General features: G+C 33.0%; 4 protein-coding genes across 7 annotated transcripts in view; all 4 read left to right on the top strand.

Moving 5' to 3' along the window:
* The window catches only part of LOC135846369 (uncharacterized), a 63,781-nt gene that overhangs the window by 5,178 nt on the left and 30,931 nt on the right, over positions 1–27,672 (top strand). The gene's annotated exons all lie outside the window — the stretch shown is intronic.
* On the top strand, positions 109–9,562 carry LOC135846368 (uncharacterized). Of its 3 annotated transcripts, none has more exons than XM_065365422.1 (2): positions 109–184; positions 7,410–9,562. In XM_065365422.1, the coding sequence occupies exon 2, from the start codon at positions 7,447–7,449 to the stop codon at positions 9,301–9,303; it is 1,857 nt and encodes a 618-aa protein (XP_065221494.1). In that variant the 5' UTR covers positions 109–184; positions 7,410–7,446; the 3' UTR covers positions 9,304–9,562. The 3 variants fall into 3 exon arrangements, with proteins under 3 accessions (XP_065221494.1, XP_065221492.1, XP_065221493.1); XM_065365420.1 differs by lacking the exon at positions 109–184 and adding an exon at positions 7,049–7,202; XM_065365421.1 differs by lacking the exon at positions 109–184 and adding an exon at positions 7,057–7,270.
* Positions 2,301–25,877, top strand: LOC135846370 (uncharacterized). The gene is made up of 2 exons (XM_065365426.1): positions 2,301–3,806; positions 23,481–25,877. Exon 2 carries the CDS (start codon positions 23,519–23,521, stop codon positions 24,893–24,895), a length of 1,377 nt encoding a protein of 458 aa, XP_065221498.1. The 5' UTR covers positions 2,301–3,806; positions 23,481–23,518; the 3' UTR covers positions 24,896–25,877.
* Positions 16,182–19,091, top strand: LOC135848695 (uncharacterized). The gene is made up of 2 exons (XM_065368657.1): positions 16,182–16,307; positions 16,454–19,091. Exon 2 carries the CDS (start codon positions 16,494–16,496, stop codon positions 17,964–17,966), a length of 1,473 nt encoding a protein of 490 aa, XP_065224729.1. The 5' UTR covers positions 16,182–16,307; positions 16,454–16,493; the 3' UTR covers positions 17,967–19,091.

The following is a 27,672-nucleotide window of genomic DNA, read 5'->3' as shown; positions in this document are numbered from 1 at the left end:
TGTTGGTGGGGTACGACCTGGCTTACATTGTTTCATATTGAGGTGTTTAATTTTTGTGGTCATCATGGGCAAATTATCGTATTTATGGTAGTACTTACTAGTTATGTACATAAAGTACTTACTTTTTGATAGTTCTGTTCCTGCAGAGTGAATGCGTTAAAACGGTTGGAAATTTCTCCAGGAGGTTAGTATAAGTTTCACGAAAATCTTCAAAACCTGTCTGCTTATAAGATTGGAATGCTGAATTCTCATCACTTTGATAACTGATGATAATTGAGTAATGAAAATCATTCACTATGATCAATGAAACTCAAATAGTCGTCAGTCTATATTTGCATTCCACCTTATTCTAGTCATGTTATAGCTGCTCATTTCTCAACATGAATTTCAATCACTATTTACGATTCTAGGTTTGGATTGAAATTGTGTCTTAATCGTGAACTGAAAATGGCTGAAATCACTTCTGACGTGTTCGATATTTTTCATCCGACTCCAGTTCCTCTCAGGGAGTTATCTGCGATCGTGATTAGCCTCGAAATATGGCGCTGCCAAATAAACAAGTACCGATCGAGCGATTCGTTAAATGACTTCTGTCCATCTAGTAAAAGTATCTCATCGAGAACCATGATTCCCGATTTGCCATCTGCGATTTATCCTATAATAGATACCTATGTTGAAAAATTTGGCTTTTCAATGTATTACTGGCTATGGAAACATCATAGAACAATATTTCGTTTTCATTTCGACAATCGAAACTCTGTTTTGGAATACTTCGAAGATTTTGTATGCGATTACAACGGAACCATTGATTATGAGAAGACTGCCAAACGTATGATGCATTGTGATCGATTTGATATCGATCAGAAGTTTCTAATCGCTTGTACGTATTGTTTCGAAGACGATATCATACGAATTTGGCAGCTTGGATTGAAAAAAACGGACTCGCTGTGTAAAAGATATTTCCAAAGTAATCCGCACTTCGCGTATTGGATTGATTTTCTCAAAAATCATATCAAGATAACCGATCCTCCTATCACGGAATGGGTGTTAAGTGAATTCATGCCTCTCAGTAGATCATCGTTGGAATATTTTTGGAATCTTGCTTCATCGGAGAATCGTTTGCAGACAGCTATCGATCTGTGTAGGTATGATTTACCATCGCTTGTTCGATTCATTTTACCAAAATTGAATGATCAACAGCTCAATGAAGTTCTCCATAAGAATGGTTGTAAATTGTTGTACGCTTTGTTGAAAAAATCTCGTTATGATGAAGAAGTCATTCTGTCGACGTGGTTTTACGTTAAAAACGCGATGAACGAGATTACTTTCACAAATCTGATCGTGAAAATGATGAAAAATGAGGTTGGTGATGGCTGTGTGTTTTCCGAATTGGATCATGATTACTTTGATTGTGATTGGCCAGACGAATATTGTGTCGATCGTAATCGCGGTCTTGATAATTTTCTTCAATTATGTTTTGAAATATGGAACACTGCTGCAGAAGATTTCAAACGTTCGGCTGTTAGAGACATTACTACATCGAATAATAGATTATTTGAACACGCACGAGTATACGTTGTTGTATTGCTACCACCCTCGAGAGAATTGAAGTTCTTATCGGTTGTTCTTTCTCAAGCCAGTTATGAGCAGAGGAACACTTTCTTGCATAATTGCTGGTTTAATTTGATTAAAATAACATGCCGCGAAAATTTTCAAAATATCGTGAAACTATGTTTACGAGACGAAGATAAGATAACTCAATTTAAGGAAAATATCATGGCCAAGGACGAAAAAACACTTCGGTTTTGTAGTATGTTCCTAACCATAACGCGTTTCGACGAATTGAATGATTTCGTGAGATTTTTATTGCCGGTAATGGAAGCAGCTAGAAATTTTAAACAGAAACTGCTATCACATTTTATTGATGAACGTCGTATTACTAATCTTAGCGAAGAAATCATCCAGAAATCTGTAGAATTTAATGAATTCATCAACGATGCTTATAACAATATCGATCTGTCTACAGATTTTAAAAATCGTCTTATGTCGTCACGTTCTATTCTAAACGAATTATCGGCCAAGGCTTTGTTAGTACCTATAGAACAACTTATAAATTTTATTGACACCTTTGTTTCGAGTGAACAAATTCTTCTTGAGGTGAAAACTCGTATAATTAATTTTTTAAAGGAAAAAGCAGCTGATTATAAATATGAGTTACCGAAATCTTCGTTCACTTCTCTTTTGTCATGGTGTTTGGAAGGTAATGAGGAAGTTTCAGAATTTGAGCTGAGCTATTTATGATCTGGTTTTGATGGGATAATATAAAAATCGCATCTCGTCGAATGTTTTTTTTTTCGTGAAATTCGTGTTCTGAGATGATTTTGTTGAGCCAGATTTTTATGTTCTAATCATCTCTTTATTATTTGTTTTTTTTTTAATTTTGCATTTTATAACTTAATTTTAGTCTTGATATATGAAAAATTCATGTTTTATGTAATGTTTCAATCATGTAAATCTGTATTAATCTTGAGTTTAGTAAAGATTCTGAATGATGGTATACCTACCGATGTTACCGAATATTGATGAGTTAATCCTCGTCCTCACTAGGCATACCTCATCAAGCAAAAAGTGTAGATATCAATTCTTCTAATTTTGTTTACAAGTAGGTTCAACTTTTTTGATACTCTACAAACGATAGGCAATTTTCTATCCAAAGTCTCCAAGGGGGTAGGGGGTAAGGGAAATGAATGATTTCGATGCAATAGTATCAGACTTTGATTTTTGAAGGCTCGTAGCCCAAGTAAATTGATTTGCGAGATATTAAACAGGTTGTTCGATCTATGGGAAACGTGTTGGGGAGAGGGTGGAGGAGAGGAAATGTTTCCTTTTCTGGAAAAGCCGAAGGAAGTTCAAAAAAATTTTGTCATTTTTACAGCGACTTTTGTGAATAACATCAATCGCATAAATTATTGATGCTGAATGGTGTAGTACCTAATATTTCAAAATTTGAAACCGTTTTATTATGTTTCTTGTTGAGGAATCCCAATTGAATGAACCATATGAAGTTGAGGTATTCTTAGAGGGTTTATTTTTATACGTTTTTTGAGTTTTTGTGTCGATAAAGTCGGTTTGATGCTATAATTTTTCAAACGTTACTGAAACGATGAGTATGGTAGCGACAAAGTAGAGTGAGGTCATCCCTGTATGCATTCGTCTTCTTTGTATAAATGTTGTCGGCTCTAAATGTACATCTTACAACCCTGCTTTCTCCCAATTCTTAGAAATATTCACCTGTCCTTTCCTTTTACCTAACTGTTTTACTGATCATCTCCGAGTACGTGCTCGTGCTGCTTTTTTAAAGATTACTTCCCATTATACCCATACCCTATTGTTTGGTCTGTCGGTCGCGTTTTTTAGATGACTTCATTGTTGTGATGTGTACTTGACCCTAAAAAGGCTAGTTCATTTTCGGCGTTTCGTGGTGGAATCAACCTAGCTACAGCTACATGCAACACATAATACATCCCTTAATGGACCAATCGAAAGTCTTGATTTTTTTTATCTTCTCCCGCCTACGAAAAGAGTGGTGGTTTTGAGTTTTAGGTTAGGCAATTCTAGATTTATTATCATTACTTCTCTCGTTCTCGGGTTTTCAATTTCGGCTAATCAAGTATCTAGTATGTTAAGTGAAGAAATTTCGTAAATTTAATTCAGTCTGTGTATTTTTGACATCAATCGTTTGGAATCCACCTCAAGATTCACTTTTTATTCTTATCAAGATTGTACCTATCAAGGATCGACATTTGGTATGTTTTATAATGGAGTATAAGTATGTTTTATTGTTAATTGCGTTTCATTATGGGTTAGGAGGGGACTCTAAAAATAGCTAACGTAATGAAACGGACTAAATTTTGATTCGATTTTCTGTTTTTCATTTTAGTTTTTATTCCAAATTATAAATGGTGCATGCGTGGGAGAAGTGCGAGGGTGTATATTGAGAATATTTCTCGGAATCGTATACGCGATAAATTGAAATATTTTCAACGTACGTCTACGTATAGTCTAATTTATCTGCGATAAATAAATCTTAGGTAATAGATCAGACTGCCCTATGTATCGTACTTTGACCATGGTAAGACCGAAATCAATTGCTGGACATTTTGTCTCACGTACTGGTCATTACCTATTATTTTGAGGTAATGCCACAACATTTTTTAAAATTGTCAGGACATTTAAACCCCTCCTCACATGATTTTGTTTCAAAATCGTGATACCAGCTGAAGTACAATAGCCCTCTTCCATCGATAACCACAAAGCCTTTATTGCCTTTTGCTAAAATTGTCAAAGTCTCGCTTTCTGCCAAAAAATACCAAAAATCTCTCATTAGCTAGAAATTGCCAACAAGTCTCTTCTTTTCACTCAAATTTCGGAAATAAGTCCCGCTCACATTTTAGGAAAAAGTTGCAAAGAATCTCGCTTTTTTCCATTCCACTAAAATTGCGAAAAAATATTATTTTTTGGTCAATAATTCCCACATAGCCCTGCTTTTACCAAAATTTGCCAAAAGTCTTACTTTTTACTATAAATTATTTGGTAAAAAATTCTCAACTTTTCAATAATTTACAAGAGTTTTCGCTATTTTGAAAAATTGCTTAAGATTGTTCGACGAAAACTTTCGCTTTTTACCATATCTAATAATTGGTTAAAAATTTTGTTTTTCAGAAAGAATTCCAGAAAGTCTCATTTTTTCCCAAAAATTTCAAAAAATTTCATTTTTTTAAAAATTAATATCTGCCTAAATTGTCAAAAATTCTTCCTTTTTCAAGTGTATTACATAGATGAAAAAATTGCAATTTTTTGTAAAACGGTTAAAAATAAAATTTATTGTTTTTTTTTGGTAAAAAATCTCATTTTTCCAAAACTTGTCCAAATATTGTCCAAAAATTAAAAATATTTTGGTAGAAATTACAGAAATTCTTACTTTGTTGCCAAAAATCGATTTTTTTTACCGAAAAAGTTGCACAGTCAATTTATTGAAATTGTAACCCAGATTCTCGTATAAATTTATATGGTTTTTTCTGTCATTTTTCTCTACATAAAAATGTTTGACTCGCGATTTTTAATTTTTTTGGTTACTTTCTCGAGCTATTTTGGTTAGGTACTAAAGTTCCCTATTTTATTTATTTATTTTTTTTGGAAACCAGGGTTTTGCCAATTCAGCACCGTATAAATTGAATGTTTGGAAATTTTTTTGTATGCTTACAGTCTAATAAAATATAAAATTTGAAATTCAATTTGATTCCTATTTTTGACTCATCGAGTCCCTTGAAAATGGTTCGAAGCCGTTTTGAAGCCTCCAACAACTTTTAGGTGGTTAAAAGTCAACTCATATCGACTCACCATACTGAAATTTGAGTGAAATGGGAGTTTTAGGTTTGCAACTTGAAAATTTACGTTTTCAAAGATCTGCTACAGGCTCCAGAACTATACTCGAAACGGTTTGAAAACGTTTACAATCGATCCAAGGGTCGAAAATTGGATGCGTATCAAATTTAAACATTCTATTCGGTAAAATTTCAGTTTTTCCAAATTTTCGGCCCTTTATTTTAAAAAAACTATAAAAACTCGAAAAACGCACTGCTTGGCTGGTGATATATTTTCGCATTCCCTTTCAAAATAACTTTGTCTAGCTTAGAAATTTTTCTGTTGGAATACCTCCCACTGACCTTCTTAAATATGTACCTAGTAAAAAATCTCGCTTTTTCAAAAATTTACAGGAATTTTCGCTGCTTTGAAAAATTGCTATAGATTGTTTTTTTTTTGCAGAACATTGACAAAAACTCTCATTTTTACCAAAATTACTCTTGTAATTTAAACTTTTGTTTTTTTTTCAAAAATTCCTAAAAGTCACGTTTTTTCTGAAATTTTTAAAAGTTTTTTTTTTGGTCAGTCTTGACATTTGCCAAAAATTGTCAGAAATTCTCGTTTTTTCATAATTAGGTATGAAAAAAAAATCGTTTGGCCAAACGGCTAAAATTAGATAGTTTAGTAAAAAAAAAAAGTTGCAAAAAGGCTAAAACTGTCCAAATATTTTGTTTTTTACCAAAAATTGAATTTTTCGACATAGATTACAAAAATTGTAACTTGGTTGCCAAGAGTTTTCAGAAATCTCACTTTTTTTACTAAAAAATTGCCAAACAGTTCAATTTTTCGAAAATGAGAATCAGATTAAGTATACCTATCAATCTCAAATGTTCTGGTTTTATTTTCGGTCATTTTTGTCCACATTATAACGTGTTTCTTTATTCAAGATTCTTCAATTTTTTGTTTACTTTTTGATTACTTTTTCAGTTTTTTTTTTTTTTTTTTTTTTTGGAATATCGGTTTCTTGTCTGCCAAGTTGGCACCGTAAGAACTGAATATTGAAAAAAATTCTTCGTAGGTAGGATGAATTTTTCGAAAATTTTGGGGCCAAAAAGTACCCTCTTGAATGCGCAGATTCAAAATCACGCCCAGACTTCAGGAAGTTCGTCTTGTGGCGACAAAGGACAATTTGTAAAGACATAGCTGTCCAATCGCATTTTTTTTTACCATTTTTGGTAAAGTTTTTGAAAATTTTTGGCCCAAAAAATTGCATCAACCTCCTTTAAACATTACTTGTGAATGAGAAAGACGATTCTGAAAGTTGTATCTGCCCTATTCCAGTTTTCGACCTTTTGAAAAGAAATTTTTCGAAATTTTTGAGGCCCAAAAATACGTACGAACAAAAACAAAATCTGGTGATGGTGAAAGACATTGAAATACACAGCTAGAAATGATGAAGTTTGAGAGATGAAAAACACGTTGAAATCTTTTAATGAGGAAGATCAAAGTCGAATGAAAAAATATCTCGAGGTTATTACGTGAAATTAGTAATAAAAATTTATTGAAAATCGTATTTTCAAGAATTTATGAGTATGTGGTGAACCATACGAGCGATCCTACCGGAATCTGGATGCACCACCTGCAACCTGTTAGTGGGGTACGACCTGGCTTACATTGTTCCATATTAAGGTATTTAATTTTTGTAGTCATCAATTCATCGTGTGCGAATTATCGTATTTTAATTTATGGTGGTACTAGTTACATAAAGTATTTGGTTTTTTGAAAGTTCTGTTCCTGTGGAGTGAATACGTTGAAACAGTTTGAAATTTCTCAAGGAGGTTGGTATAAGGTTCATAAAAATTCTCAATACATGTTTGTGATGACTGCTTACAACATTATCACTTAGGTAACTGATTATAATTTGAACAATGAAAGTCATTCAATATGATTCATGAAACTCAAATAGTCGTCTTCTGTCTATAGTTATTCGCATTCCACCTTCTTCTAGTCATGTTACTGATTTCAATCGCTATTTACGATTCTAGGTTTGGATTGAAACAGTGTCTTGAACGAGAATTGAAAATGGCTGAAATCACTTCTGACATGTTCGATATTTTTCATCCGACTCCAGCTCCTCTGAGAGACTTATCAGCGATCGTCATTAGCCTCGAAATATGGCGCTACGAAATAAATAAATACCGTTCGAGCAATACATTGAAAGAATTTCGTCCATCTGGTGAACTTATCTCATTGAGAACTGTAATACGGATACTCATTCCTGACTTGCCATTTGTGATTTATCGTATGATCGATAAATATGTCAAAATATTCGGGCAGTCGATGGATATTTGGCTAATGAGACATAGTATAACTGTATTTCATGTTCGTAACGACCATCAAAATTCTGTTTTGGAACACTTCGAAGATTTTGTATGCGATTACGACGGAACCATTCATTACGAGAGGACTGCCAAACGAATGATGCAGTGTGATCGATTCGATGTGCATCAAAAGTTCTTAATCGCTTGTACGTATTGTTTCAAAGACGATATCATACGAATTTGGCCACTTGAATTGAAAAAGACAGACTCGCTGTATAAAAAATATTCTGAAAATCCGCAATTCGTGTATTGGATTAAATTTCTCGAAAATGATATCAAGATAACCGAACCTCCTATCGAAGAACTGATGTTTGATAAATTCATGCCTCACAATAGACCATCGTTGGAATATTTTTGGAATCTCATTCCATCGGAGAATCGTCTGAGGAAAGCCATCGATCTTTTTCTCACTGATTTACACTCGTTTATTCGATTCATTTTACCAAAATTGGACGATCAACAGCTCATCGAATTTCTTCGTGAAAATGGCTGTGAATTATTATACGCTTTGTTGAAACAATCTTGTTATAATGAAAAAGTCATTCGATCGACGTGGTTTTACGTTAAACACGCGATGAACGAGATTAATTTCACAAATCTGATCGTGAAAATGATACGAAGTGAGGTATTGGGATATGTAAGTTCCGGATTCGAGCAAGATGACTACAATTTGGCGCTGGGCAAATTATTCAGCCGTGATAGTCGGGATCTTGAACATTTTCTTCAATTATGTTTTGAAATATGGAACACTGCTGCAGAAGATTTGAAAAGTTCGGTTGTTAGAGACATTACATCGAATAACAGATTATTTAATGATATAGAACTCCTACTCTATGTTGTATTTCCACCCAGTTCGAGAGAAGTTAAGTTCTTATTGGCAATCCTTTCTCAGGCCACCTATGAGCAGAGGAACGCTTTCTGGCATAATTGCTGGCAATATTTGATTAATAAAACACGGCTCGAAGATTTAGATAAAATAATGCGGCTATGTTTACGAGATGAAGATGAGATTATTGAATTCAAGAAAAACATCATGACCGATAACGAAAATGCACTTCATTTTTGTTGTACTTTATTAACCTTAACGTATTTCGATGAATTGAATCGAGTCGTGGAATTTTTACTACCGGAAATACAAGCAGCGAGAAATTTTAAACAGAGAATATTACGATTAGCTTTCTTCAATGTTCGATTTTGTGATTTTTGTATAGAGATCCTCCAGAAACCAAAAAAACTCGACGAATTTATCAACGATGCTTATAACAACGTCGATCAGTCTACAGACTTTAAGAATACCCTTATGTCGTCACCTTTAGTCCTAAAACGTTTATCAGCCTGTGCTTTATTCGTTTCTATAGAACAGCTTGTTGAGTTTATTGATACTTTTGTCTCGACTGAGCGAATTCTTCTCGAGGTAAAAACTAGTGTAATTGATTTTTTAAAGAATGATGCAGCTAATTTTAAACATGAGGTACCGAAATCTTCGTTCACTTCTCTTTTATCGTGGTGTTTGGAAGGTAATGAGGAAGTTTCGAAATTTGAGCTGAGCTATTTATGATGTAGGTGGTTTTGATGCAATGATCTAATAATCGCATCTCGTCGAATGATTTTTTTTGTGATATTCGTGTTCTGGGATCTAGAGTTTTACATTCTTATTATCTCTTTAATTGTTTTATTTTTTATATTTTTTTAAATTTTGTAACTTCATTGAATTTTTGTGTAAGAAATCCATATTTTATATCTATTATGTTTCAATCATGTAAATCAGTAATCAATTACAATCAACTATGCAAAAGTATTATTGATGTCAATCTTGAGTTGAGTATAATTAAAGATTTTGAATGATAGTGCAGATGTGTCAGAATAGGTACCTATTGATGGGTTAATCTTCAGTCCTCACTTTTTCCTCTCTGAGAAAGCCGAATGAAATTCAGATAATTTCGCCATTTTTACTCCTAAAATCAGCAAATTTTGTGAATAACAGCAATCGCCTAATTGATACTGAATGGCGTTGGAATGTTTCAAAATATGAAACAGTTTTATCATTTTTATGGTTGAGAAATCCCAATTGAACGAACCCTGTGAGGTCGAGATACTCTTGGAGGTTCTATTTTCATATGCGTTGTTTGAGTTTATGTGTCCACAAAGTCGGTTTGATGTCATAATTTTTCAAAAGTTTTAAACCCCTCTTCTCATCATTTTGTCTCTAAATCGTGATACCTAAAGTGTGATTGGAATGCTTGCAAGTGAGTCATTACCCATCAATTGGACCAAGAAGTGGTAGTTGGGTTTCGGCGATTTTTTTGAAAGTTTTCCTGTGGAAAGACCTTCCGAAGGGATGACCAACGGCGCAAATCGCACCCCTCTAGCCCATTTTTAAGGGCAGCCAGGGGGTGTCAAAGTTTTCAGTGAACCTAAAATATCAACCATTCAGCAGTGGATTACTCGATAACCGCGATACCCACCAAAATGAAACTTTTCCCCATAGTTAGGGATTTTGAAAGGCTTTTTGATGATTTAATAAAAATCAGTGTTGCCACTTTTTGTTCGTACAAAAAATTAGCTCAAAAAGTTTCAAAACGTAGTTTTCATATCGTTCCGACTCTTAGAAATTCTGAAAAAAATACATTATGGACAACTGTTCATGCTGTACCACATATTAAACTAGACAGCTAAGCAAAGCTTAGCTGCAAAGTGTGCGTAGCTAGCTGCCTTTTCTACAGCTATAACCGTTATTACATCTAGGTAGTGCATAAGTGAATCAACCATGTCACAGTAATGAGAATTTTTGAAACTCTCACTGCTTCAAAATAATAATTGTTTTTCGGTGTTTTCATATTTTCCAAATTACAATAGGTATTTCAGAATAATTTATAAGCTTGTATTGCTTCTAAATTAAGAAATTTCTAGTTGTTTTTCATAGTTTGCATTGTTTTAAAATTTACAAAATTTCAAATCAATTTCCCGAATTCCCCATCGCTACAATTTCATAAAGTTTTCAATAAATTTTCAGAATTTTGCATTGCTGCTGAGTTAGGAAATTTGCAATCAATTTTTAGAATTCACACTGCCTCTAAATAGTCAAATTTTGAATAATTTTTCAGAATTCGTATTGTCTTTAAATTAAAAAATTTCAAATTCAATTTTCAAGTTCATATTGTTCACAAATTGTAAAACGTTTACTCAATTTTTGGAATTTACATTGCCTCCAATTTTTCAGAATTCTCATCTTGTTCATAAATATTACAATACTTATTTTATATAATTTTCAAGTTCACATTATCTGCAACTTACAGAACTTTTAATCAATTTTTGGAATTCTCAGCGTCTCTAAATACAAATTTTCATACTATTTTTTTTAGAATTTCCATTGTCTTCAAATTTATAAATTTTCAAACCAACTTTCAGAACTTGCTTTTTATTCTAAATTAAGAATTAAATCTTATAAAATATGTTAAGAATTTGAATTGCCTCTAAATTACACGAAAAAAAATATGGGTAATTTTTACAAAAAAATTTAACTAAATACTGGTATTTAGCACAATTAAGTACCAGATCCCATTTAATAATTTTTACTGTAATCATTTAGTAAAAATTATCATTTTAATAAATTTTGCTATAGGTACCAATAGTAAAAATCATTTTGTTTCAATAATTTTTACTAAATCATGATAATAAAAATTTCATGTTTCAATTGTACAAAAATTAGTTTAATTACTCATTTTGAAGTAATTTTTAAATTATAAGTGAATCGGTCAGTGCAGAAAGGTAACAAGTCACATTTTTGAAAAAAAATTTTTTTGCGGAAATGGGGGTTTCAAAGTATGGCGGATCGACTGGTGATGTCAGATTTCCGCAAAACTGCCGGGAAAGTGGTATTTGGGCGCAGAAAAAGGGCGGATCCGCATTTATGACTTTTTTGTAAAATTTTTTAAATTCCTTGAAAAATAACTAACATTTTTGAGAAGACAATTTTTTGAAATTTAAGTTAATCTCTGAACTGAAAAATGATGAAAAAATTAACAACTTCGACAAAAAGTCTTAGAACTCAAGGGGTTTTTGGTCAATTTAAACGGGATAGCAGTCTAAATGATGTACTTAGATGTAGAATCAAGCCCCATTCGTGCCCGAGAAATTTCGAAAGAAATTTTGTCAATTCAGTGCAGAAAGGGTCTAAGTCCCATTTGTTTAGGCAGCAACAGCACTGGCGCACGTGAATATTTTTTTTTGGAAACTGCGCTAAAAGTTGTGTCTTGGGGTCCTCTTTCAATGACCTTAAGCATGTTTACTGAAATTTTTTGATTTTTGAATGAATCAGTTTTTTGTTATTCCTGAAAAACGCAAAAATGGACTTATGCCCTTTCTGCACTGACCGATTCAAGTAAAAAGTTAAAAATTATTCATGTCAAGGTAATTCTTACTATACTTATAGTCCAGTAACTTTAGCAAAAAAATAGGGGCTATAGTGAATCTCTAGGTGGCAAGCTGATTTTTGGTATACTGGTCCATTTTGATGTCCTGAAAACGAATCCGAGGAGTCCCCTACTGTGCCGGGTGAGCTTTCCCCCAAATTGTGGATCTTAGCCCCCCAAAATCGGTTTTTGGTCAACGTATCGAAAAATATTGACTCTAGCGCAAAAATGATTGAAGAATGTTGTTCTACGTCAAATTTCCGATCTATTGATATATCAACTATCTTTCTCCCCCCAAGGGGGGTGGAACTACAACCATTCAAAAAAGGGGAGTTTCCTGAAAAATACATAAAGGATATAGGCGCCTGAGGGGGGTGAAATGGTCCCCGAAAGCGTTCGAGTTGATATCAGCATGGAAGGTGGGTCCCATCGAGAAACTTCCGCGTGAAAAATTTCAGATCGGCACCACCTCCCCTTTTTGGGGAACCCCCCTTTTCTGTAATTTCAATACCAACTTTCTCAGCCCCATTTCAACCGATTTTGAAAATTTTTCAGTATGTTATGTATATTCATAGTAGGTATCCCCACAAAAATTTTCAACCCCCTCCCACCATATTTACCCCTCAAAATGGTGTGAAAATGTGTCTTGGGGAGGGTTTGGGGTAAAATAGAAATTTTGGGGAAAATAACTAAGTATTAATGAGTAGGGTGTCGTTTTCTTATGGTTCGATACCGCTGAGCACAAATATGACGTCAGATTTTTTGCTACACTCATCTAGCCCTCTCCACAGCACATAGCCCCCTCAATTTATACTATTGTTAATAAAAATAATGAAATAAGTTGAAAACGCTATTTTGAGGAGTAAATATGAGGGGAGGGGGTTGAAAATTTTTGTGGGGACACCTACTATAAATATACATAACATACTGAAAAATTTTCAAAATTGGTTGAAATGGGGCTGAGAAAGTTGGTATTGAAATTACAGAAAAGGGGGGTTCCCCAAAAAGGGGAGGTGGTGCCGATCTGAAATTTTTCACGGTCCAATAGGTACAAAAAATGGTTGGATAGCTTAAGAGAACATTCATTGCAATTGAAATTTCAATTTCTCAAAGCGAAACCAATAGTGTGCTACGCACACTAAAAATTGGGATGGTAACTTGTCGCAAAGTCGATTTAAAAAAATTTAAAGTTTGCAAAAAAATTCGATTTTTTGATTTAAAACACGAAGCAAAGTTTTGATTGGTAAAGTTGACCCATTTGACCCCTATTTTTACGTATCCGTTGAAAAAGTTGATAAACCCCCTTCACTCGGTGAAATTAACTCATCACAAAAAAATCAGAATTCGAAAAAATTAAAAAAAAGACAAATTTTAATTTTTTTTCTGTGAGTGTGATTCTTATAAACTTTTTTATGAAATACGTCAGAAAGAGGTCAAAATAAGACAACTGATTAAATTTAAACTTTTTTTAATGTTTGGAATTGAAAATTGAATTTTTTCGAATTTTGATTTTTTTGTGATGAGTTCATTTTATCAAGTGAAAGGGGGGTTTCAACTTTTTCAACAGATACGTAAAAATGGGGGCCAGATGGGTCAACTTTACCAATCAAAACTTTTTTTCATGTTTTAAATAAAAAAATCGCATTTTTTCACAAACATTTAATTTTAAGAATCACACTCACAGAAAAAAAATTAAAATTTGTCTTTTTTTTAATTTTTTCGAATTCTGATTTTTTTGTGATGAGTTAATTTCACCGAGTGAAGGGGGTTTATCAACTTTTTCAACGGATACGTAAAAATAGGGGTCAAATGGGTCAACTTTACCAATCAAAACTTTGCTTCGTGTTTTAAATCAAAAAATCGAATTTTTTTGCAAACTTTAAATTTTTTTAAATCGACTTTGCGACAAGTTACCATCCCAATTTTTTAATATGTGGTACAGCATGAACAGTTGTCCATAATGTATTTTTTTCAGAATTTTTAAAAGTCGGAACGATATGAAAACTACGTTTTGAAACTTTTTGAGCTAATTTTTTGTACGAACAAAAAGTGGCAACACTGATTTTTATTAAATCATCAAAAAGCCTTTCAAAATCCCTAACTATGGAGAAAAGTTCCATTTTGGTAGGTATCGCGGTTATCGAGTAATCCACTGCTGAATGGTTGATATTTTAGGTTCACTGAAAACATTGACACCCCCTGGCTGCCTTTAAAAATGGGCTAGAGGGGTGCGATTTGCACCGTTGGTCATCCCTTCGGAAGGTCTTTCCACAGGAAAACTTTCAAAAAAATCGCCGAACCCAACTTTCACTTCTTGGTCCAATTGATGTGGAATGACCCGAGTACTTCCATTTTTGCTCAAAAACTTCTTGAAATGAAGTAGGTAGATATAATCTAGCTTTTGATGTGATAAAATGTGTACTTTCAAAACGAAAGCTTCATCTGTACCCCTCTTTAATCGATTAATGAGCCCTGTCTTTTGCTGAAGTTGTCAAGTCTCGCTTTCTGTCAAAAATATCAGAAAATCTTGCTATTGTTGAAAATATTTACTTTTTTCCTAATATCGTTCAACGTTTTTTTCGCCAAAACGAAAAGTTACAAATAATCTTGTTTTTTTCCATTCCACAAAAATTGCCAAAAAAATGTCATTTTTAAATCATTTATTTACTCTGTAAAAAAATCTCGCTTTTTTGAAAAATTGCTGAAGATTGTCTCTTTTTTTGCAGAAAATTAACAAAAACTACCTATCGTTTTGTACAGAAATTAATTTAGATTTTTTTTGCAAAAAATCCAAAAAGTCTCGTTTTTTCCAAAACTTTAAAAAAGTTTTTTTTTCTAAATTGTCAAACGTCTTGATTTTTGCCAGAAATCTAGAGAAATTCTCGCTTTATCAATAATTATGAAAAAGATTCTATGTTTAGTGAAACGGCTGAAATTACGTTTTTATATTGTAAAAAAAAAAAGGTTCCAAAAAGGCTCACATTTTACAAAAATTGGGGCAAATATTTTTCTATTCACCCAACATTGAATTTTTTTGACAGAAATTTTGAAAATTCTCACATTGTTGTCAAAAGATTTCGAAAATCTCACTTTTTTGAAGCAAAAAATTGCAAAACAGTTCTAAAACTTTACCAAAAATGGTAACTAAAAAAAAATGCGATTGGACAGCTATGAATTTAGAAATTGTCCTTTCTAGCCACCAGACCTGAAGTCAGGGCGTGATTTTGAATTTGCGCATTCGAAAAGGAATTTTTTAGACCCAAAATTTTCGAAAAATTCATCCTACAAATACGAAGAATTTTTTAAAAAATTCAGTTCATACGGTGCCGAATTCGCAGAAACCGATTTTCCAAGGAAAAAACATTTAAAAAAAAAAACCAACCAGGCAATTTAAGTAACCAAAATAGCTCGAAAAAGTAACCAAAAGGTAAACGAAAAATTGAAGAATCGTGAGTAAAACACTTCATTATGTGGAGAAAACCTACTTACCGAAAAAAAACCAGAACACTTGAAATTGATATGATCTGGCTTTCAAGTTCAAAAAGTTGAAAATTTTTGGCCCAAAAAATTGCACCAACTTTCTTTAAACATTACATGTGAATGAGAAAGACGATTCTGAAAGTTGTATCTGCCCAATTCCAGTTTTCGACCATTTTAAAAGAAATTTTTCGAAATTTTTGAGGCCCAAAAAATACGAATGGACCACATTAAAATCTGGTGAAAGACATTGAAATACCCAACTATAGAAATTATGAATTTTGAGAGATGGAATACACGTTGAAATCTTTTAATGAGGAAGATCAAAGTCGAATGAAAAGATATCTCGAGATTATTACGTGAAATTAGTAATAAAAATTTATTGAAAATTTGAAAATCGTATTTTCAAGAATTTATGAGTATGTTGACAACCGTACGAGCGATCCTACAGGAATCTGGATGCACCACCTGCAACCTGTTGGTGGGGTACGACCTGGCTATGGCTTACATTGTTCCATATAGAGGTATTCAATTTTTGTAGTCATCAATTCATCGTGTGCAAATTATCGTATTTTAATTTATGGTGGTACTAGTTACATAAAGTATTTTGCTTTTTGAAAGTTCTGTTTCTGTGGTGTGAATACGTGAAAGCAGTTGAAAATTTCTCCAGGAGGTTAGTATAAAGTCTGATGAAAATTCTCAAAACCTGTTTGTGAAAATTGTAAGCTAAATTCTTATCACTTTGATAACACTTGGCAACTTTTTTTTTGTGTTTGGGTTGAAAATGGGCTCAATTTTAATCATAATTTACGATTCTAGGTTTGGGTTGAAATTTTGTCTTAAAGGAGAATTATTGAAAATGGCTGAAATCACTTCTGATGTGTTCGACATATTTCATCCGACTCCAGTTCCCCTGAGAGAGTTATCAGCAATCGTCATTAGTCTCGAAATATGGCGCTGCGAAATGAATAAATACCGTTCTAGCGGTTTGTTGAAGGACTTTTGTCCATCTGGTCAAAGTATCTCATCGAAAACCATGATTCCCGATTTGCCATCTGTAATTTATCCCATGATAGATACGTATATTGAAAGATTTGCACTTTCAATGAATGACTGGCTGTGGAGACATCATCTAACAGTATTTCATCATTATTACTACTATAAAAACTCTATTTTGTATTACTTCGAAGATTTTGTATGCGATTACAACGGTACCATTGATTACGAGAGGACTTCCGAACGTATGACGCATTGTGATCGATTTGACATACATCAAAAGTTCTTAATTGCTTGTACGTATTGCTTAGAAGACGATATCGTACGAATTTGGCCTGCACTTGGATTGAAAAAGACGGACTTGCTGTATAAAAGGTATTATGAAAATCAGCAATTCGCGTATTGGATTGATTTTCTCGAAAATCATATCAAGAAAACCGATCCTACTATCGAAGAATGGGTGTTAAGTGACTTCACGCCTCACAGTAGATCATCGTTGGAATATTTTTGGAATCTTACTTCATCGGAAAATTGTTTGCGGGCAGCTATCGAACTTTGTGTTTATGATTTACCATTGTTGGTTCGATTCATTTTACCAAAATTGGACGATCAACAGCTCAATGAATTTCTTCATACAAATGGTTGTGAATTGTTGTACGCTTTGTTGAAAAGATCTTGTTACGACGGAGAATTCGTTCTATCGGCGTGGATTTGGGTTAAAAACATGTTGAACGAGATTGATTTTACAAATCTGATTGTGAAAGTTATGCAAAGCGAGGTTAGAGGATACTGCGAGGTTTCCGAATTGCATCAAGATGGCTGTACTTGGTTTGTGGACGAACATGAAGACGATCGTCGCGAAATTGATGATGTTCTTCAATTATGTATTGAAATATGGAACACGGCTGCGGAAAATTTGAAAAGTTCGGCGGTTACAGACATTACATCGAATACTAGATTATTTAAAGACATATTTACCTGGCTTGAACGCCCGCCGACCTCGGGAGAATTCAAGTTATCATTGACTGTTCTTGCTTACGCCACCTACGAGCAGAGGAACGCTTTCTGGCATAATTGCTGGAATGATTTGATTATTGAAGCATGGGGCGAAGGTTTACATGAAATAATGCGACTATGTTTACGAGACGAAGATGAGATAACTCAATTTAAGACAAACGTTATGGCCAATGACGAAAAGGTACTTGGATTTTGTGGAACGTTACTAGACGCATCGAGTTTCGATAAATTGAATGATTTCGTGAGATTTTTATTTCCAGAAATGCAAGCAGCGGTAAATTTCAAACGGATAATAGGTTATTACGATTATTACGATTAGATTTTCTCAATGATCGATTTTCAAATATTCAAGATTTTTGCTTTGAGATCGTCCAGAAAGAAAAAGAATTTAATGAAATTATCAACTATGCTTATGACAATGTCAATCAGTAGATATACGGACTTTAAAAATGTGCTTATGTCGTCACCTTTCGTCTAAAAAAATTTATCAGTCAATGTTTTATTTGTACCTTAGCACAGCTTACTTATTGAATTTATTGATGCTTTTGTTTCGACTGAACGAATTCTGGGCAAGGTGTCTAAAAGTCCTTTCGATCCAGAAGGTCGGGTAAAGTTTGTCTTTTTACCTGTGGGTCTTTTTTTTTCAAAAAAGCCAGGAAAAAGTCGTTCTTTTTACCCGAAGGTCCTTCTTTTTACCGCAAATTTTGAAATAATTCCGTCATTTGATCCAAATTGAGCGAATAATGTAATCTAAATTTTTCAGAATTTTTAATTTTTTTATTGAACGTCAAAATAATTGAATAATAATAGCAAAGAATTGATTATTTTGTTTCCATTGTTTGATGTATTTTCGTGATTATTTTTTTTGTTTCTTTTACAAATTGTACATTTTTCAATTTTTTTTTGACGATCTTGTGAAAACGAATGAGGTGATGGATGGGGGGGGGGGGGGATATCAGTACTTTTTCAATTTTGAAAATGTGCTTCTCTAAGTCCTTCCAAGGTCCGTATTTTTAGTTTTCAGATTTTTTCAGACACTCTGTGTGTAGTTGAAACTCGTATAATTAATTTTTCAAATAATTATATGTAGAAGCAGCGAACTATACATCTATAGTATCGAAATCTTCGTTCATCTCTGTTTTATTATGGTGTTTGGAAAGTTCTGAGGAAGTTTGAAAATTTGAGCTGAGCAATTTAATAATCTAAAAATCACCTCTAGTTGAACGATTTTTCGTAAAAGTCGCCATCTGGGATGATCTTTTCAAGCAAGTTTTTCACATTCTGATTATCTGTTTATTGTTCGTTCGTTCGTTTGTTTTTTTTTTTTTTAATTTTTTCATTTGATAACTTTAAGTATTTTAGTCTTGTGTAAAAAATCCATGAATGTTATATGTACTCGTATACATGTCAAGTTTCAATCATGTAAATCCGTAATTAAATTGCAATTAACGATCCAACAGTATTATTGAAATCAATCTTGAGACGAGTGAAACTTGGTACCTATATACCTCGAGCAAAAAATGAACAATTTTTCTGATTTTGTTCTCAAGTAGGCTTATCTTTTTTGATTCACTACAAACCATGGTTAATTTCCATCCCAACTCTCCAAGGGGTAAAGGGGCAAGGGTAAGGCGAAGGAGCCATTTTGATGCAATAGTATCAGACTTTGATTTTTGAAAGCTCCTCAAGTAAATCGGTTTGCGAGATTGAAACAGTTTTTTAGTTCAGTGGGAAACCGGTGAAAAAAGGAAATGTTTCCTTTCTGTAAGATCCAAAGATAAATTTAGAACATTTCGCCATTTTTACTCCCAAAATCAGCGAATTTGTGAATAATATTTTACGTAAAATTTGAAACAGTTTTATCATTTTTCTTGTTGAAAAATCCCAAATGAATGAGCCATGCGAGGTCTCGTTATTCACGAGCGTCTGGAGTCTGACATTACTGAAAACCTCTAGCTAGTTACTGAGTAAATTTTTTGTCAAAATCTTGTACTAAAACCCATTTATTAAACAATTCTTGCGTTTTTGAAAAATTATCGAAGATTTTTTTTTTTGTTGTTGCAGAAAATAGGCAAAAATTCTCGCTTACTATCAAATTGGTTATAAAATTTATCTTGTTTTTTTTCGCAAAAATTCCAAAAAGTTTTTTTTTCTAAAATTTTTTAAATTGTTATTTTTTTTAAAAATTGTCCAAAAGGGTCATTTTTTGCCAGAAATTGTCAAAAAAAAACCTTTTTGCTAAAATTGTGTAAGTTTTGCTTTTTGCCAAAAATTGTCAGAAATTCTCGTTTTTTCAACTATGAAAAAACTGTACCTAATTTTTTATTAATGAAGCGGCAAAAAAATTGGTAAAATTAATAAACTTCAATTCATTATTATTTTTTTGTAAAACAAAATTTTAAAAAAACCTCATATTTTCCAAGTTGCCAAAAATCTCACTTTTTTACCAAAAAGTTGTACCTAAAACAGTACAACTTTTTGAAATTGAAAACCAGATCATATTAATTTAAAGTTTTCTGTTTTTTTTGGGGGGGAAGGGGTCGTTTTTCTCCACACGGAAATGTTTTAGGTTCTCACAATTTTTCAATTTTTTGCTTACATTCTGGTTAGTAAATCTGACTGCTTGTTTTATTTTTTATTTTTCGGAAAATCAGTTCCTGTTGAGCATTGTATGAATTAATTGTTTGAAAAAATTTCTTTGTACTTAGGCTTACTCGTACGATCGAGCAAAAAAAAATATTAAATTCGGTTTGATCCCTATTTTTGACTCGTCGAGTTGTTTTCAAATAGTTTAGGAGCCTCCAACAATATTTTGATGGTTTGAAGTGACCTCCCAATCGATTCAGCATGTAAAAATTGAAATGAAACGTGAATTTTAGATTTTCAACTTCATGATGCTACATTTTGTGGAAATTTCCACTTTCAAAGATCGGCTGGGGGCTTCAGAACTATATACTTACTCAAAACGGTGCGACACCCTTTACAATCAAAGGGTCCAAAGTGTATGCATATCGATTTTCAGCATTCTAGATTAATTCAGTAAAATTTCAATTTTCCACCATTTTTGGCCTTTAATTTAAAAAAAAACTCAAGGTATAAAAAATTGAAAAATGCGCTTCAGTCCCTGAAACTTTGGCTATTGGCGTATTTTTGCATTCCTTCCAAATGAACTTTGTCTGGTTCAGAAATTTCTCTGTCTGTTGGAGTACCTCCCGCTATAGCCTTCTGAAATATGAATTTGTTGAAATGTTCAGCTAAAAAGAGTAGCTGTTGAGATGAATTTTTTAATTGGACACGTCGAATGTGAATAACAATTATTGAATTATTACCTATAATTTTTCACTCGATTGGCGAGTTTTTGAAAATAGCTGATATCGAAGCTTCGCTACAAGTTTTGAAATACCTACCAAACTAAAAATGGTGAACTATGAAAGTATGCTTTTGAGAAGTGAAACGTTTCTAATTTTAAATCTTTTATGAAGAAGATCGAAGCTGATTAAAAAGAGATTCGAGATATGATTAAAATTCATGAAAATATACAATGTACAAATAATTATGTCGTTTGTTGAGAATCGCACTTGAAATTATGAAGTTTGAGAGACGAAAAAAACTTTGAAATCTTTTTTGACAATGATCTAAGTCGAATGAAAAATTGTTTCGATATTACGTAAAATTTTGTAGAATTGATTGAAAATCTAATTTTCAAGAATTATTTATGAATGTGTTGTCTGTCAACCATTTCAGCGATCCTAAATTATTATCTATTATTTTGTAATTTCTTGTTGCATACATATAACTTGAATAATGAAATACCCCAGAATGAATCTGTTTTAAAAGATAGATAGTCTGTGAATACGTTAAAATTGTTGAAAATTTATCCAAAAGGTTGGTAAATTTCATGAAAAATCTCAAAACCTGTTTGTGAAAACTGCTTATAAAATAGGGAGGCTGAATTCTTATCACTTTGATAACTGATGAGACATAATTGAGTAAGTGAATGCCATTCACCATGATTCATCTGTCTATTGCCTAGCATTCGACCGTATTTTAGTAATGTTACCTGCTCATTTCTCAGCAGCATTAACATTTCAATACGTTCAAATAACATCAAACTAGCCTCAGAAATGATCCAAAAAACTCTAAATTGTATTGAAAAATGGGCTGATACAAATGGACTAACATTTTCTGAATCTAAAACTCACTGTATACTTTTTACCAAGAGAAATAAAACCTACCCAGAACATATCCTTGAATTCAAAGGACATCCTTTAGTTTTTAAACCAACCACTAAATTCCTTGGACTTACTTTTGATAAAAAACTTACTTGGACGCCTCATTTTCTCAACATAAAAGCTCAACTTAACAAACGTCTAAATTTACTAAAAATTGTTAAAAATCCAAAGTATAACCCATCACGCCAACTATTACTTCACTTGTACAAAGCTCTGATACGTAGTAAAATTGAATATGGAAGTCCATGCTTTACAAACCTGTCAAATAAAACTATTAACATTCTCAAAACTGTTCAAAATTCCTCCTTGCGCATCTGCATAGGTGCTCTCTATTCGTCTCCAATTGATAGTATTTATTGTGAAGCTGCAGAGCTTCCTCCTGATTTTAGGAAAATTCTCATGACAAACAAATTCTTAACAACTGTTGCAAATAATCCATCTCACCCTCTTCAAAGGTCACTCAATGTCTACAGCTCTCAGCATTTCCTCCATACTTCAGGTCCAATCCCAGAATTTATCAAAAATATGAACAACCTACAAATTGACCTAAAAAACCTAATACATCTACCAATATCTTATCCCCCTTGGTCTCGCAAACCTATACAGATGGAATTTCACTTAAGAAACTACCCGAAACATGATCACTCCCCATTATTAATCAAGAGTCATTACTTAGAACTGTTATCAAACTATACTGAATATAACGTATGCTTCACAGATGGTTCAAAAATTTCTAATATTCATACTGGTTATGCTTACTCAATTAATAACAAAGTTCTCAGTTTCAAAATTCACAACTGTGCCTCAATTTTTACTGCTGAACTCACTGCCATAAAACATTGCTTAATAGATATAATTTCCATTCAATCAGAAAATAAAAAATTCTTAATCCAAAGCGACTCACTAAGTTCACTGCTATCCATTCAAAACATTTTTTCTGACCACCCCATAGTCCAAGACATACATAAGTCCCTTTTTAACCTCCAATATTATGATTACTCAATTAGCTTCATGTATGTTCCCAGCCACATAGGTATCACTGGAAACGAAACTGTTGATAGATTAGCAAAAACAGCCGCTACCCCCTCCCCTCTTACCACTCTCACTCCTGATGACATTAAATCTTTAATCACTCACAACACATTTACTAACTGGCAGAACTTTTGGTCACAACAAACTTCAAACAAACTCTTCCAACATAAAAAAACTACTCTCCCCTGGAAAAATCTAGGCCACCTGAACAGAAAAGAAGAAATCCTGATTACCAGACTAAGAATAGGCCACACAAAAATTACTCATAACCACTTATACCAAAAAGAACCAAAACCCTCATGCCAATTTTGCAGAAACGAACCCATATCCATCCAACACATACTTTTCAACTGTCCCCAACTAAAACAAAACAGACTTACACTACAGATAAAAGAAAACCTACCTACTATCCCTGACGATCCCTCAGAAATACAAAAATTCATCTCCCTAGTAGAAAACATCGGCCTCACAAACCAAATCTAGCCCCCCCCCTTACGGGTGTAATAATCTTGTAATTATAAACACCCAAAAAAAAAAAAAATTAATTCAATCATTATTCACGATTCCAGGTTTGGATCGAAAATTGTCTCTTAATCAAGACTCGAAAATGGCTGAAATCAATTCTGACGTGTTCGATATTTTTCATCCGACTCCAGTTCCCCTCAGAGAGTTATCAGCGATCGTCATTAGTCTAGAAATATGGCGCTGCGAAATAATCAAATGTCGTTCGAGCGGTTCGTTGAAGGACTTCCGTCCATATGATCGCAGTATCTCATCGAAAACCATGATTCCCGATTTGCCATCTACGATTTATCCGATGATAGATATCTATGTTGAAAGATTTGGCTTTTCAATGAAATACTGGCTATGGAAACATCATAGAACAATATTTAATTTTCATTACTACAATAAAAACTCTGTTTTGAAATACTTCGAGGATTTTGTATGCGATTACAACGGAACCATTGATTATGAGAAGACTGCCAAACGTATGATGTATTCTGATCGATTTGATGTCGATAAAAAATTCTTAATTGCTTGTACGTATTGTTTCGAAGACGATATCAGACGAATTTGGGCACTTGGACTAAAGAAGAAGAAGGACTGGCTGTATGAAAACTATTCTGAAAATCCGCACTTCGTGTATTGGTTTAATTTTCTCGTAAATCATATCAAGATACCAGAACCTTCTATGGAAGAATGGTGGTTGGATGATTTCATGCCTCAAAGTAGATCATCGTTGGAATATTTTTGGAATCTTGCTTCATCAGGAAATCGTTTGTCGGTAGCTCTCGATCTTTGTAGGTATGATTTACTATCGCTTGTTCGATTCATTTTACCAAAATTGGACGACCAACAGCTTAATGAATTTCTTCATACAAATGGTTTTGTATTGTTATACGGTTTGTTAAAAATGTCATGTTATGATGAAGAAGTCGTTCTATCGACATGGATTTGTATTAAAAACATGATGAATGAGGTTGCTTTCACAAATCTGACTTTGAAAATTATGCAAAGCGAGGTTAGGGGATTCTGCGATGAAGAATGCGCATTGCATCATGATGGCTGTACTTGGTACACGCACGAAGGTGTCGAAGGTGATGATGATTTTCGCGACATTGTTGATGTTGTTCAATTATGTATTGAAATATGGAACACTGCTGCGGAAAATTTGAAACGTTCGGCTGTTAGAGACATTACATCGAATAATAGGTTATCATCTGAAGACGTATATCTCGGGTATGATCTTCCACCGACCACGGGTGAATTGAAGTTCTCATTGGCTGTTCTTTCTTTCGCCACCTACGAGCAGAGGAACGCTTTCTGGCATAATTGCTGGCGATATTTGTTCACTGATGAATCGTTTGAAGATTTACTTGAAATAATGCGGCTATGTTTACCAAACGAAGATGAGGTAACTCAATGGAAGAAATACATCTACAATTATGAATTTATGGACGATGATTATGACGATATCGATTAGTAGATTTGTAGACTTTAAAAATAAGCTTATGTCGTCACCTTAAGTCTAAAAAGTATATCAGCAATGTTTTATTTGTACCTTAGCACAGCGTATTGAATTGATTGACGCTTTTGTTTGGACTGAACGTATTCGGGGCAAGGTGTCTAACAGTCCTTATTCACATCCAGAAGGTCAGGAAAAATTGTATTTTTGCCTATATAGGTCTTTCCTTTCAAAAAAAGTTGGGAAAAAGTCTTTCTGTTTGCCCGAATGCCCTCATTTTTTCTGAATTTTGAAATAATTCCGTCATTTAATCAAAATTGAACAAAAAAAGTACACTCAATTTTTCAGAACGTCAATATAATTAAATAATAATAGCAAAAAACGTAGTATTTTGTCCCCATTATTTGATGTATTTTCTGGATTATTTTTTTGTTTCTTTTAAAAATTATAAGTTTTTGAAGTTTTTTTTTTTTTTGGCAATTTAGTGAAAATGAATGGGAGGGGATGGGTATCAGTACATTTCAATTTTGAAACTGTCTTTCTTGAAGGTCCTTCCAAGGTCCTTCTTTTTAATTTACAGATTTTAATAGATACCCTGTGTGAGGTAAAAACTCGTATAATTAATTTTTTAAAGAATGCAGCAACCGATTATAAATCTATGGTATCGAAATCTTCGTTCGTCTCTGTTTTATTATGGTGTTTGGAAAGTACTGAGGAAGTTTCAAAATTTGAGCTGAGCTACTTAAGTATGTTCTAAGTAGTTTTTATGGAATAATCTAAAAATCACATTTCGTTTCTAGTTGAACGATTTTTTCGTGAAATTTGTAGTCTGGGATGATCTTGTCAAGCCAGATTTTTACACTTTGATTATCTCTTGATTGTTTGTTTGCTTTTTTACTTTTTCATTTGATAAGTTTATTTTAATCTTGTGTAAAAAATCCATATGTTATATTATGTTTGAATCATGCAGATCGATTATTAAATTACGTGCAAACAACGATGCAAAAGTGTTATTGAATTCAATCTTGAGTTGAGTAAAGATTATGGATGATATGGTATGCAGATGTTTCAGTATATTGAATTGATGGGTTAATCCTCGGTCCTCACTAACTCGAGAAAAAACTGAATCAATTCTAAACCATAGTTTGTAATTTCCATACCAACTCTCCTAGGGGGTTGGGGGTAAGGATAATGAGTTATTTCGATGCGATTGTACCAGATATCGTTTTTCACCAGAAATATGTGCATATGTTTATGTACCTTACTTTCAAACTTTCGTTTTTTTGCGAAAATTCCAAAAAGTCTTTATTTTTCCCCCAAAACCTTTCAACAGTTTTATTTTTATTTTTTTTTTCAAATTCTCAAAGCCTTGTGTTTTGTCAGAAATTGCCAGAAATTATCGTTTTTTTATGAAAAAAAAATTGTAAGCTACGTTTCGATTTTGTAAAAAAAAAAGTTCCAAAAAAGGCTCACACTTTCCAAAAACTGTTTAAATATTTTTCTTTTTACCAAAAATTTAATTTTTTGGCAGAAATTGTTTTACCAGTTTTTTTGGTCATTTTTCACCACATTATGAAGTGTTTTATTCGCGATTTATTAATTTTTCGTTCAATTTTTGATTACTTTTTCGAGCTACTTTAATTGCTTAAGTTGCCCAGTTGTTTTTTTTTGGTGTTTATTTGGAAAATCGGTTACTGCCAATTCAGCACCATATAATTTGAATATTTGAAAAAATTCTTTGTTGGCTATTTTTTTTCAAAAGTTGTCCAAAAGTATAGATTTTTTGCCATATTGCCTTTTTCAAGAAAAATTGTAACCAAACCGCTAAAAATTATGTTGTTTTTTTTTGTAAAAAAAATTGCCAAAAGTCTCTTGAATAAGTTTTTGCATTTTTGGTCATAGGTGTTCGAAAATATCAAAAATTTGCATTTTCCCAGAAACTTTGAAATGACTCGAAATGATGAAATATTCTTGTAAGACGTTAAAAACACTTTGAAAGCTCCTATACGAAGACAATCTACACATGAGTCGATTGACAAATTGTTTCGAGATGATTGGAATTCGTGAATATATGTTCAAAATAGTATTTTCTGGAACCAAGAAATGACTGCTGCGGTGTGTTATGATGATGAATATTCCGTCAATGATGCAAGCGATCCTACAAATATTTGGGTGCAGTACAAGCAACCAGTTTCATTCAATCGTGTAAATCGCTAATAATTGTCAATTACAATCAATTACGCATACTTAAGTATTATTATATTTAATCTTGAGTCAAGATTATGAATGATGGCGTCGATGTTTCATAAAATTGATGGTTTTATTCTCTGAGTCGGTTCTCACTATTTTGAACAAAAAATGAGTCAAGTCTTCTGATTTCGTTTACAAGTACCTATGCTTCTCTTTTTTTATAGACTACAATCAATCCTATCACAACTCTTTTGGTGGCGACGACGATGAGAGGGGCAGTAGGGGGGGGGGAGTTAAACATTTCGATGCAAAAACATCAGACCTTGGTTTTTGAAGGCTTGTGACTAAAGATCAACTCGTCATTTTTACTCCCAAAATCAGCGAAGTTTGTGAATTAAATCAATTTCCAATTATTTATACCTTGATGGTGTTGTAATATTTTAAAATTTGAAACAATTTTCAGAATTTTTCTTGTCGATAAATCCCAATTGAATGAGCCATGTTGGGTTGAGATATCCTCATATAGGTTTCATTTTCACTAGTTTTTTTAGTTTTGTGTCCACAAAGTCAATTTGATTCCATAATTTTTCATAAGTTACTGAAAT

This window comes from Planococcus citri, chromosome 5, assembly GCF_950023065.1.
Source record: "Planococcus citri chromosome 5, ihPlaCitr1.1, whole genome shotgun sequence".
NCBI classification, from domain to species: domain Eukaryota; kingdom Metazoa; phylum Arthropoda; class Insecta; order Hemiptera; family Pseudococcidae; genus Planococcus; species Planococcus citri.
This window is presented reverse-complemented; position numbering and strand designations above follow the sequence as displayed.

Excerpts from the sequence above, each read along its gene's own strand:
- LOC135848695 (XM_065368657.1), top strand. The coding sequence starts at position 16,494 with ATGGCTGAAATCACTTCTGATGTGTTCGACATATTTCATCCGACTCCA.
- LOC135846368 (XM_065365422.1), top strand. The coding sequence starts at position 7,447 with ATGGCTGAAATCACTTCTGACATGTTCGATATTTTTCATCCGACTCCA.
- LOC135846370 (XM_065365426.1), top strand. The coding sequence starts at position 23,519 with ATGGCTGAAATCAATTCTGACGTGTTCGATATTTTTCATCCGACTCCA.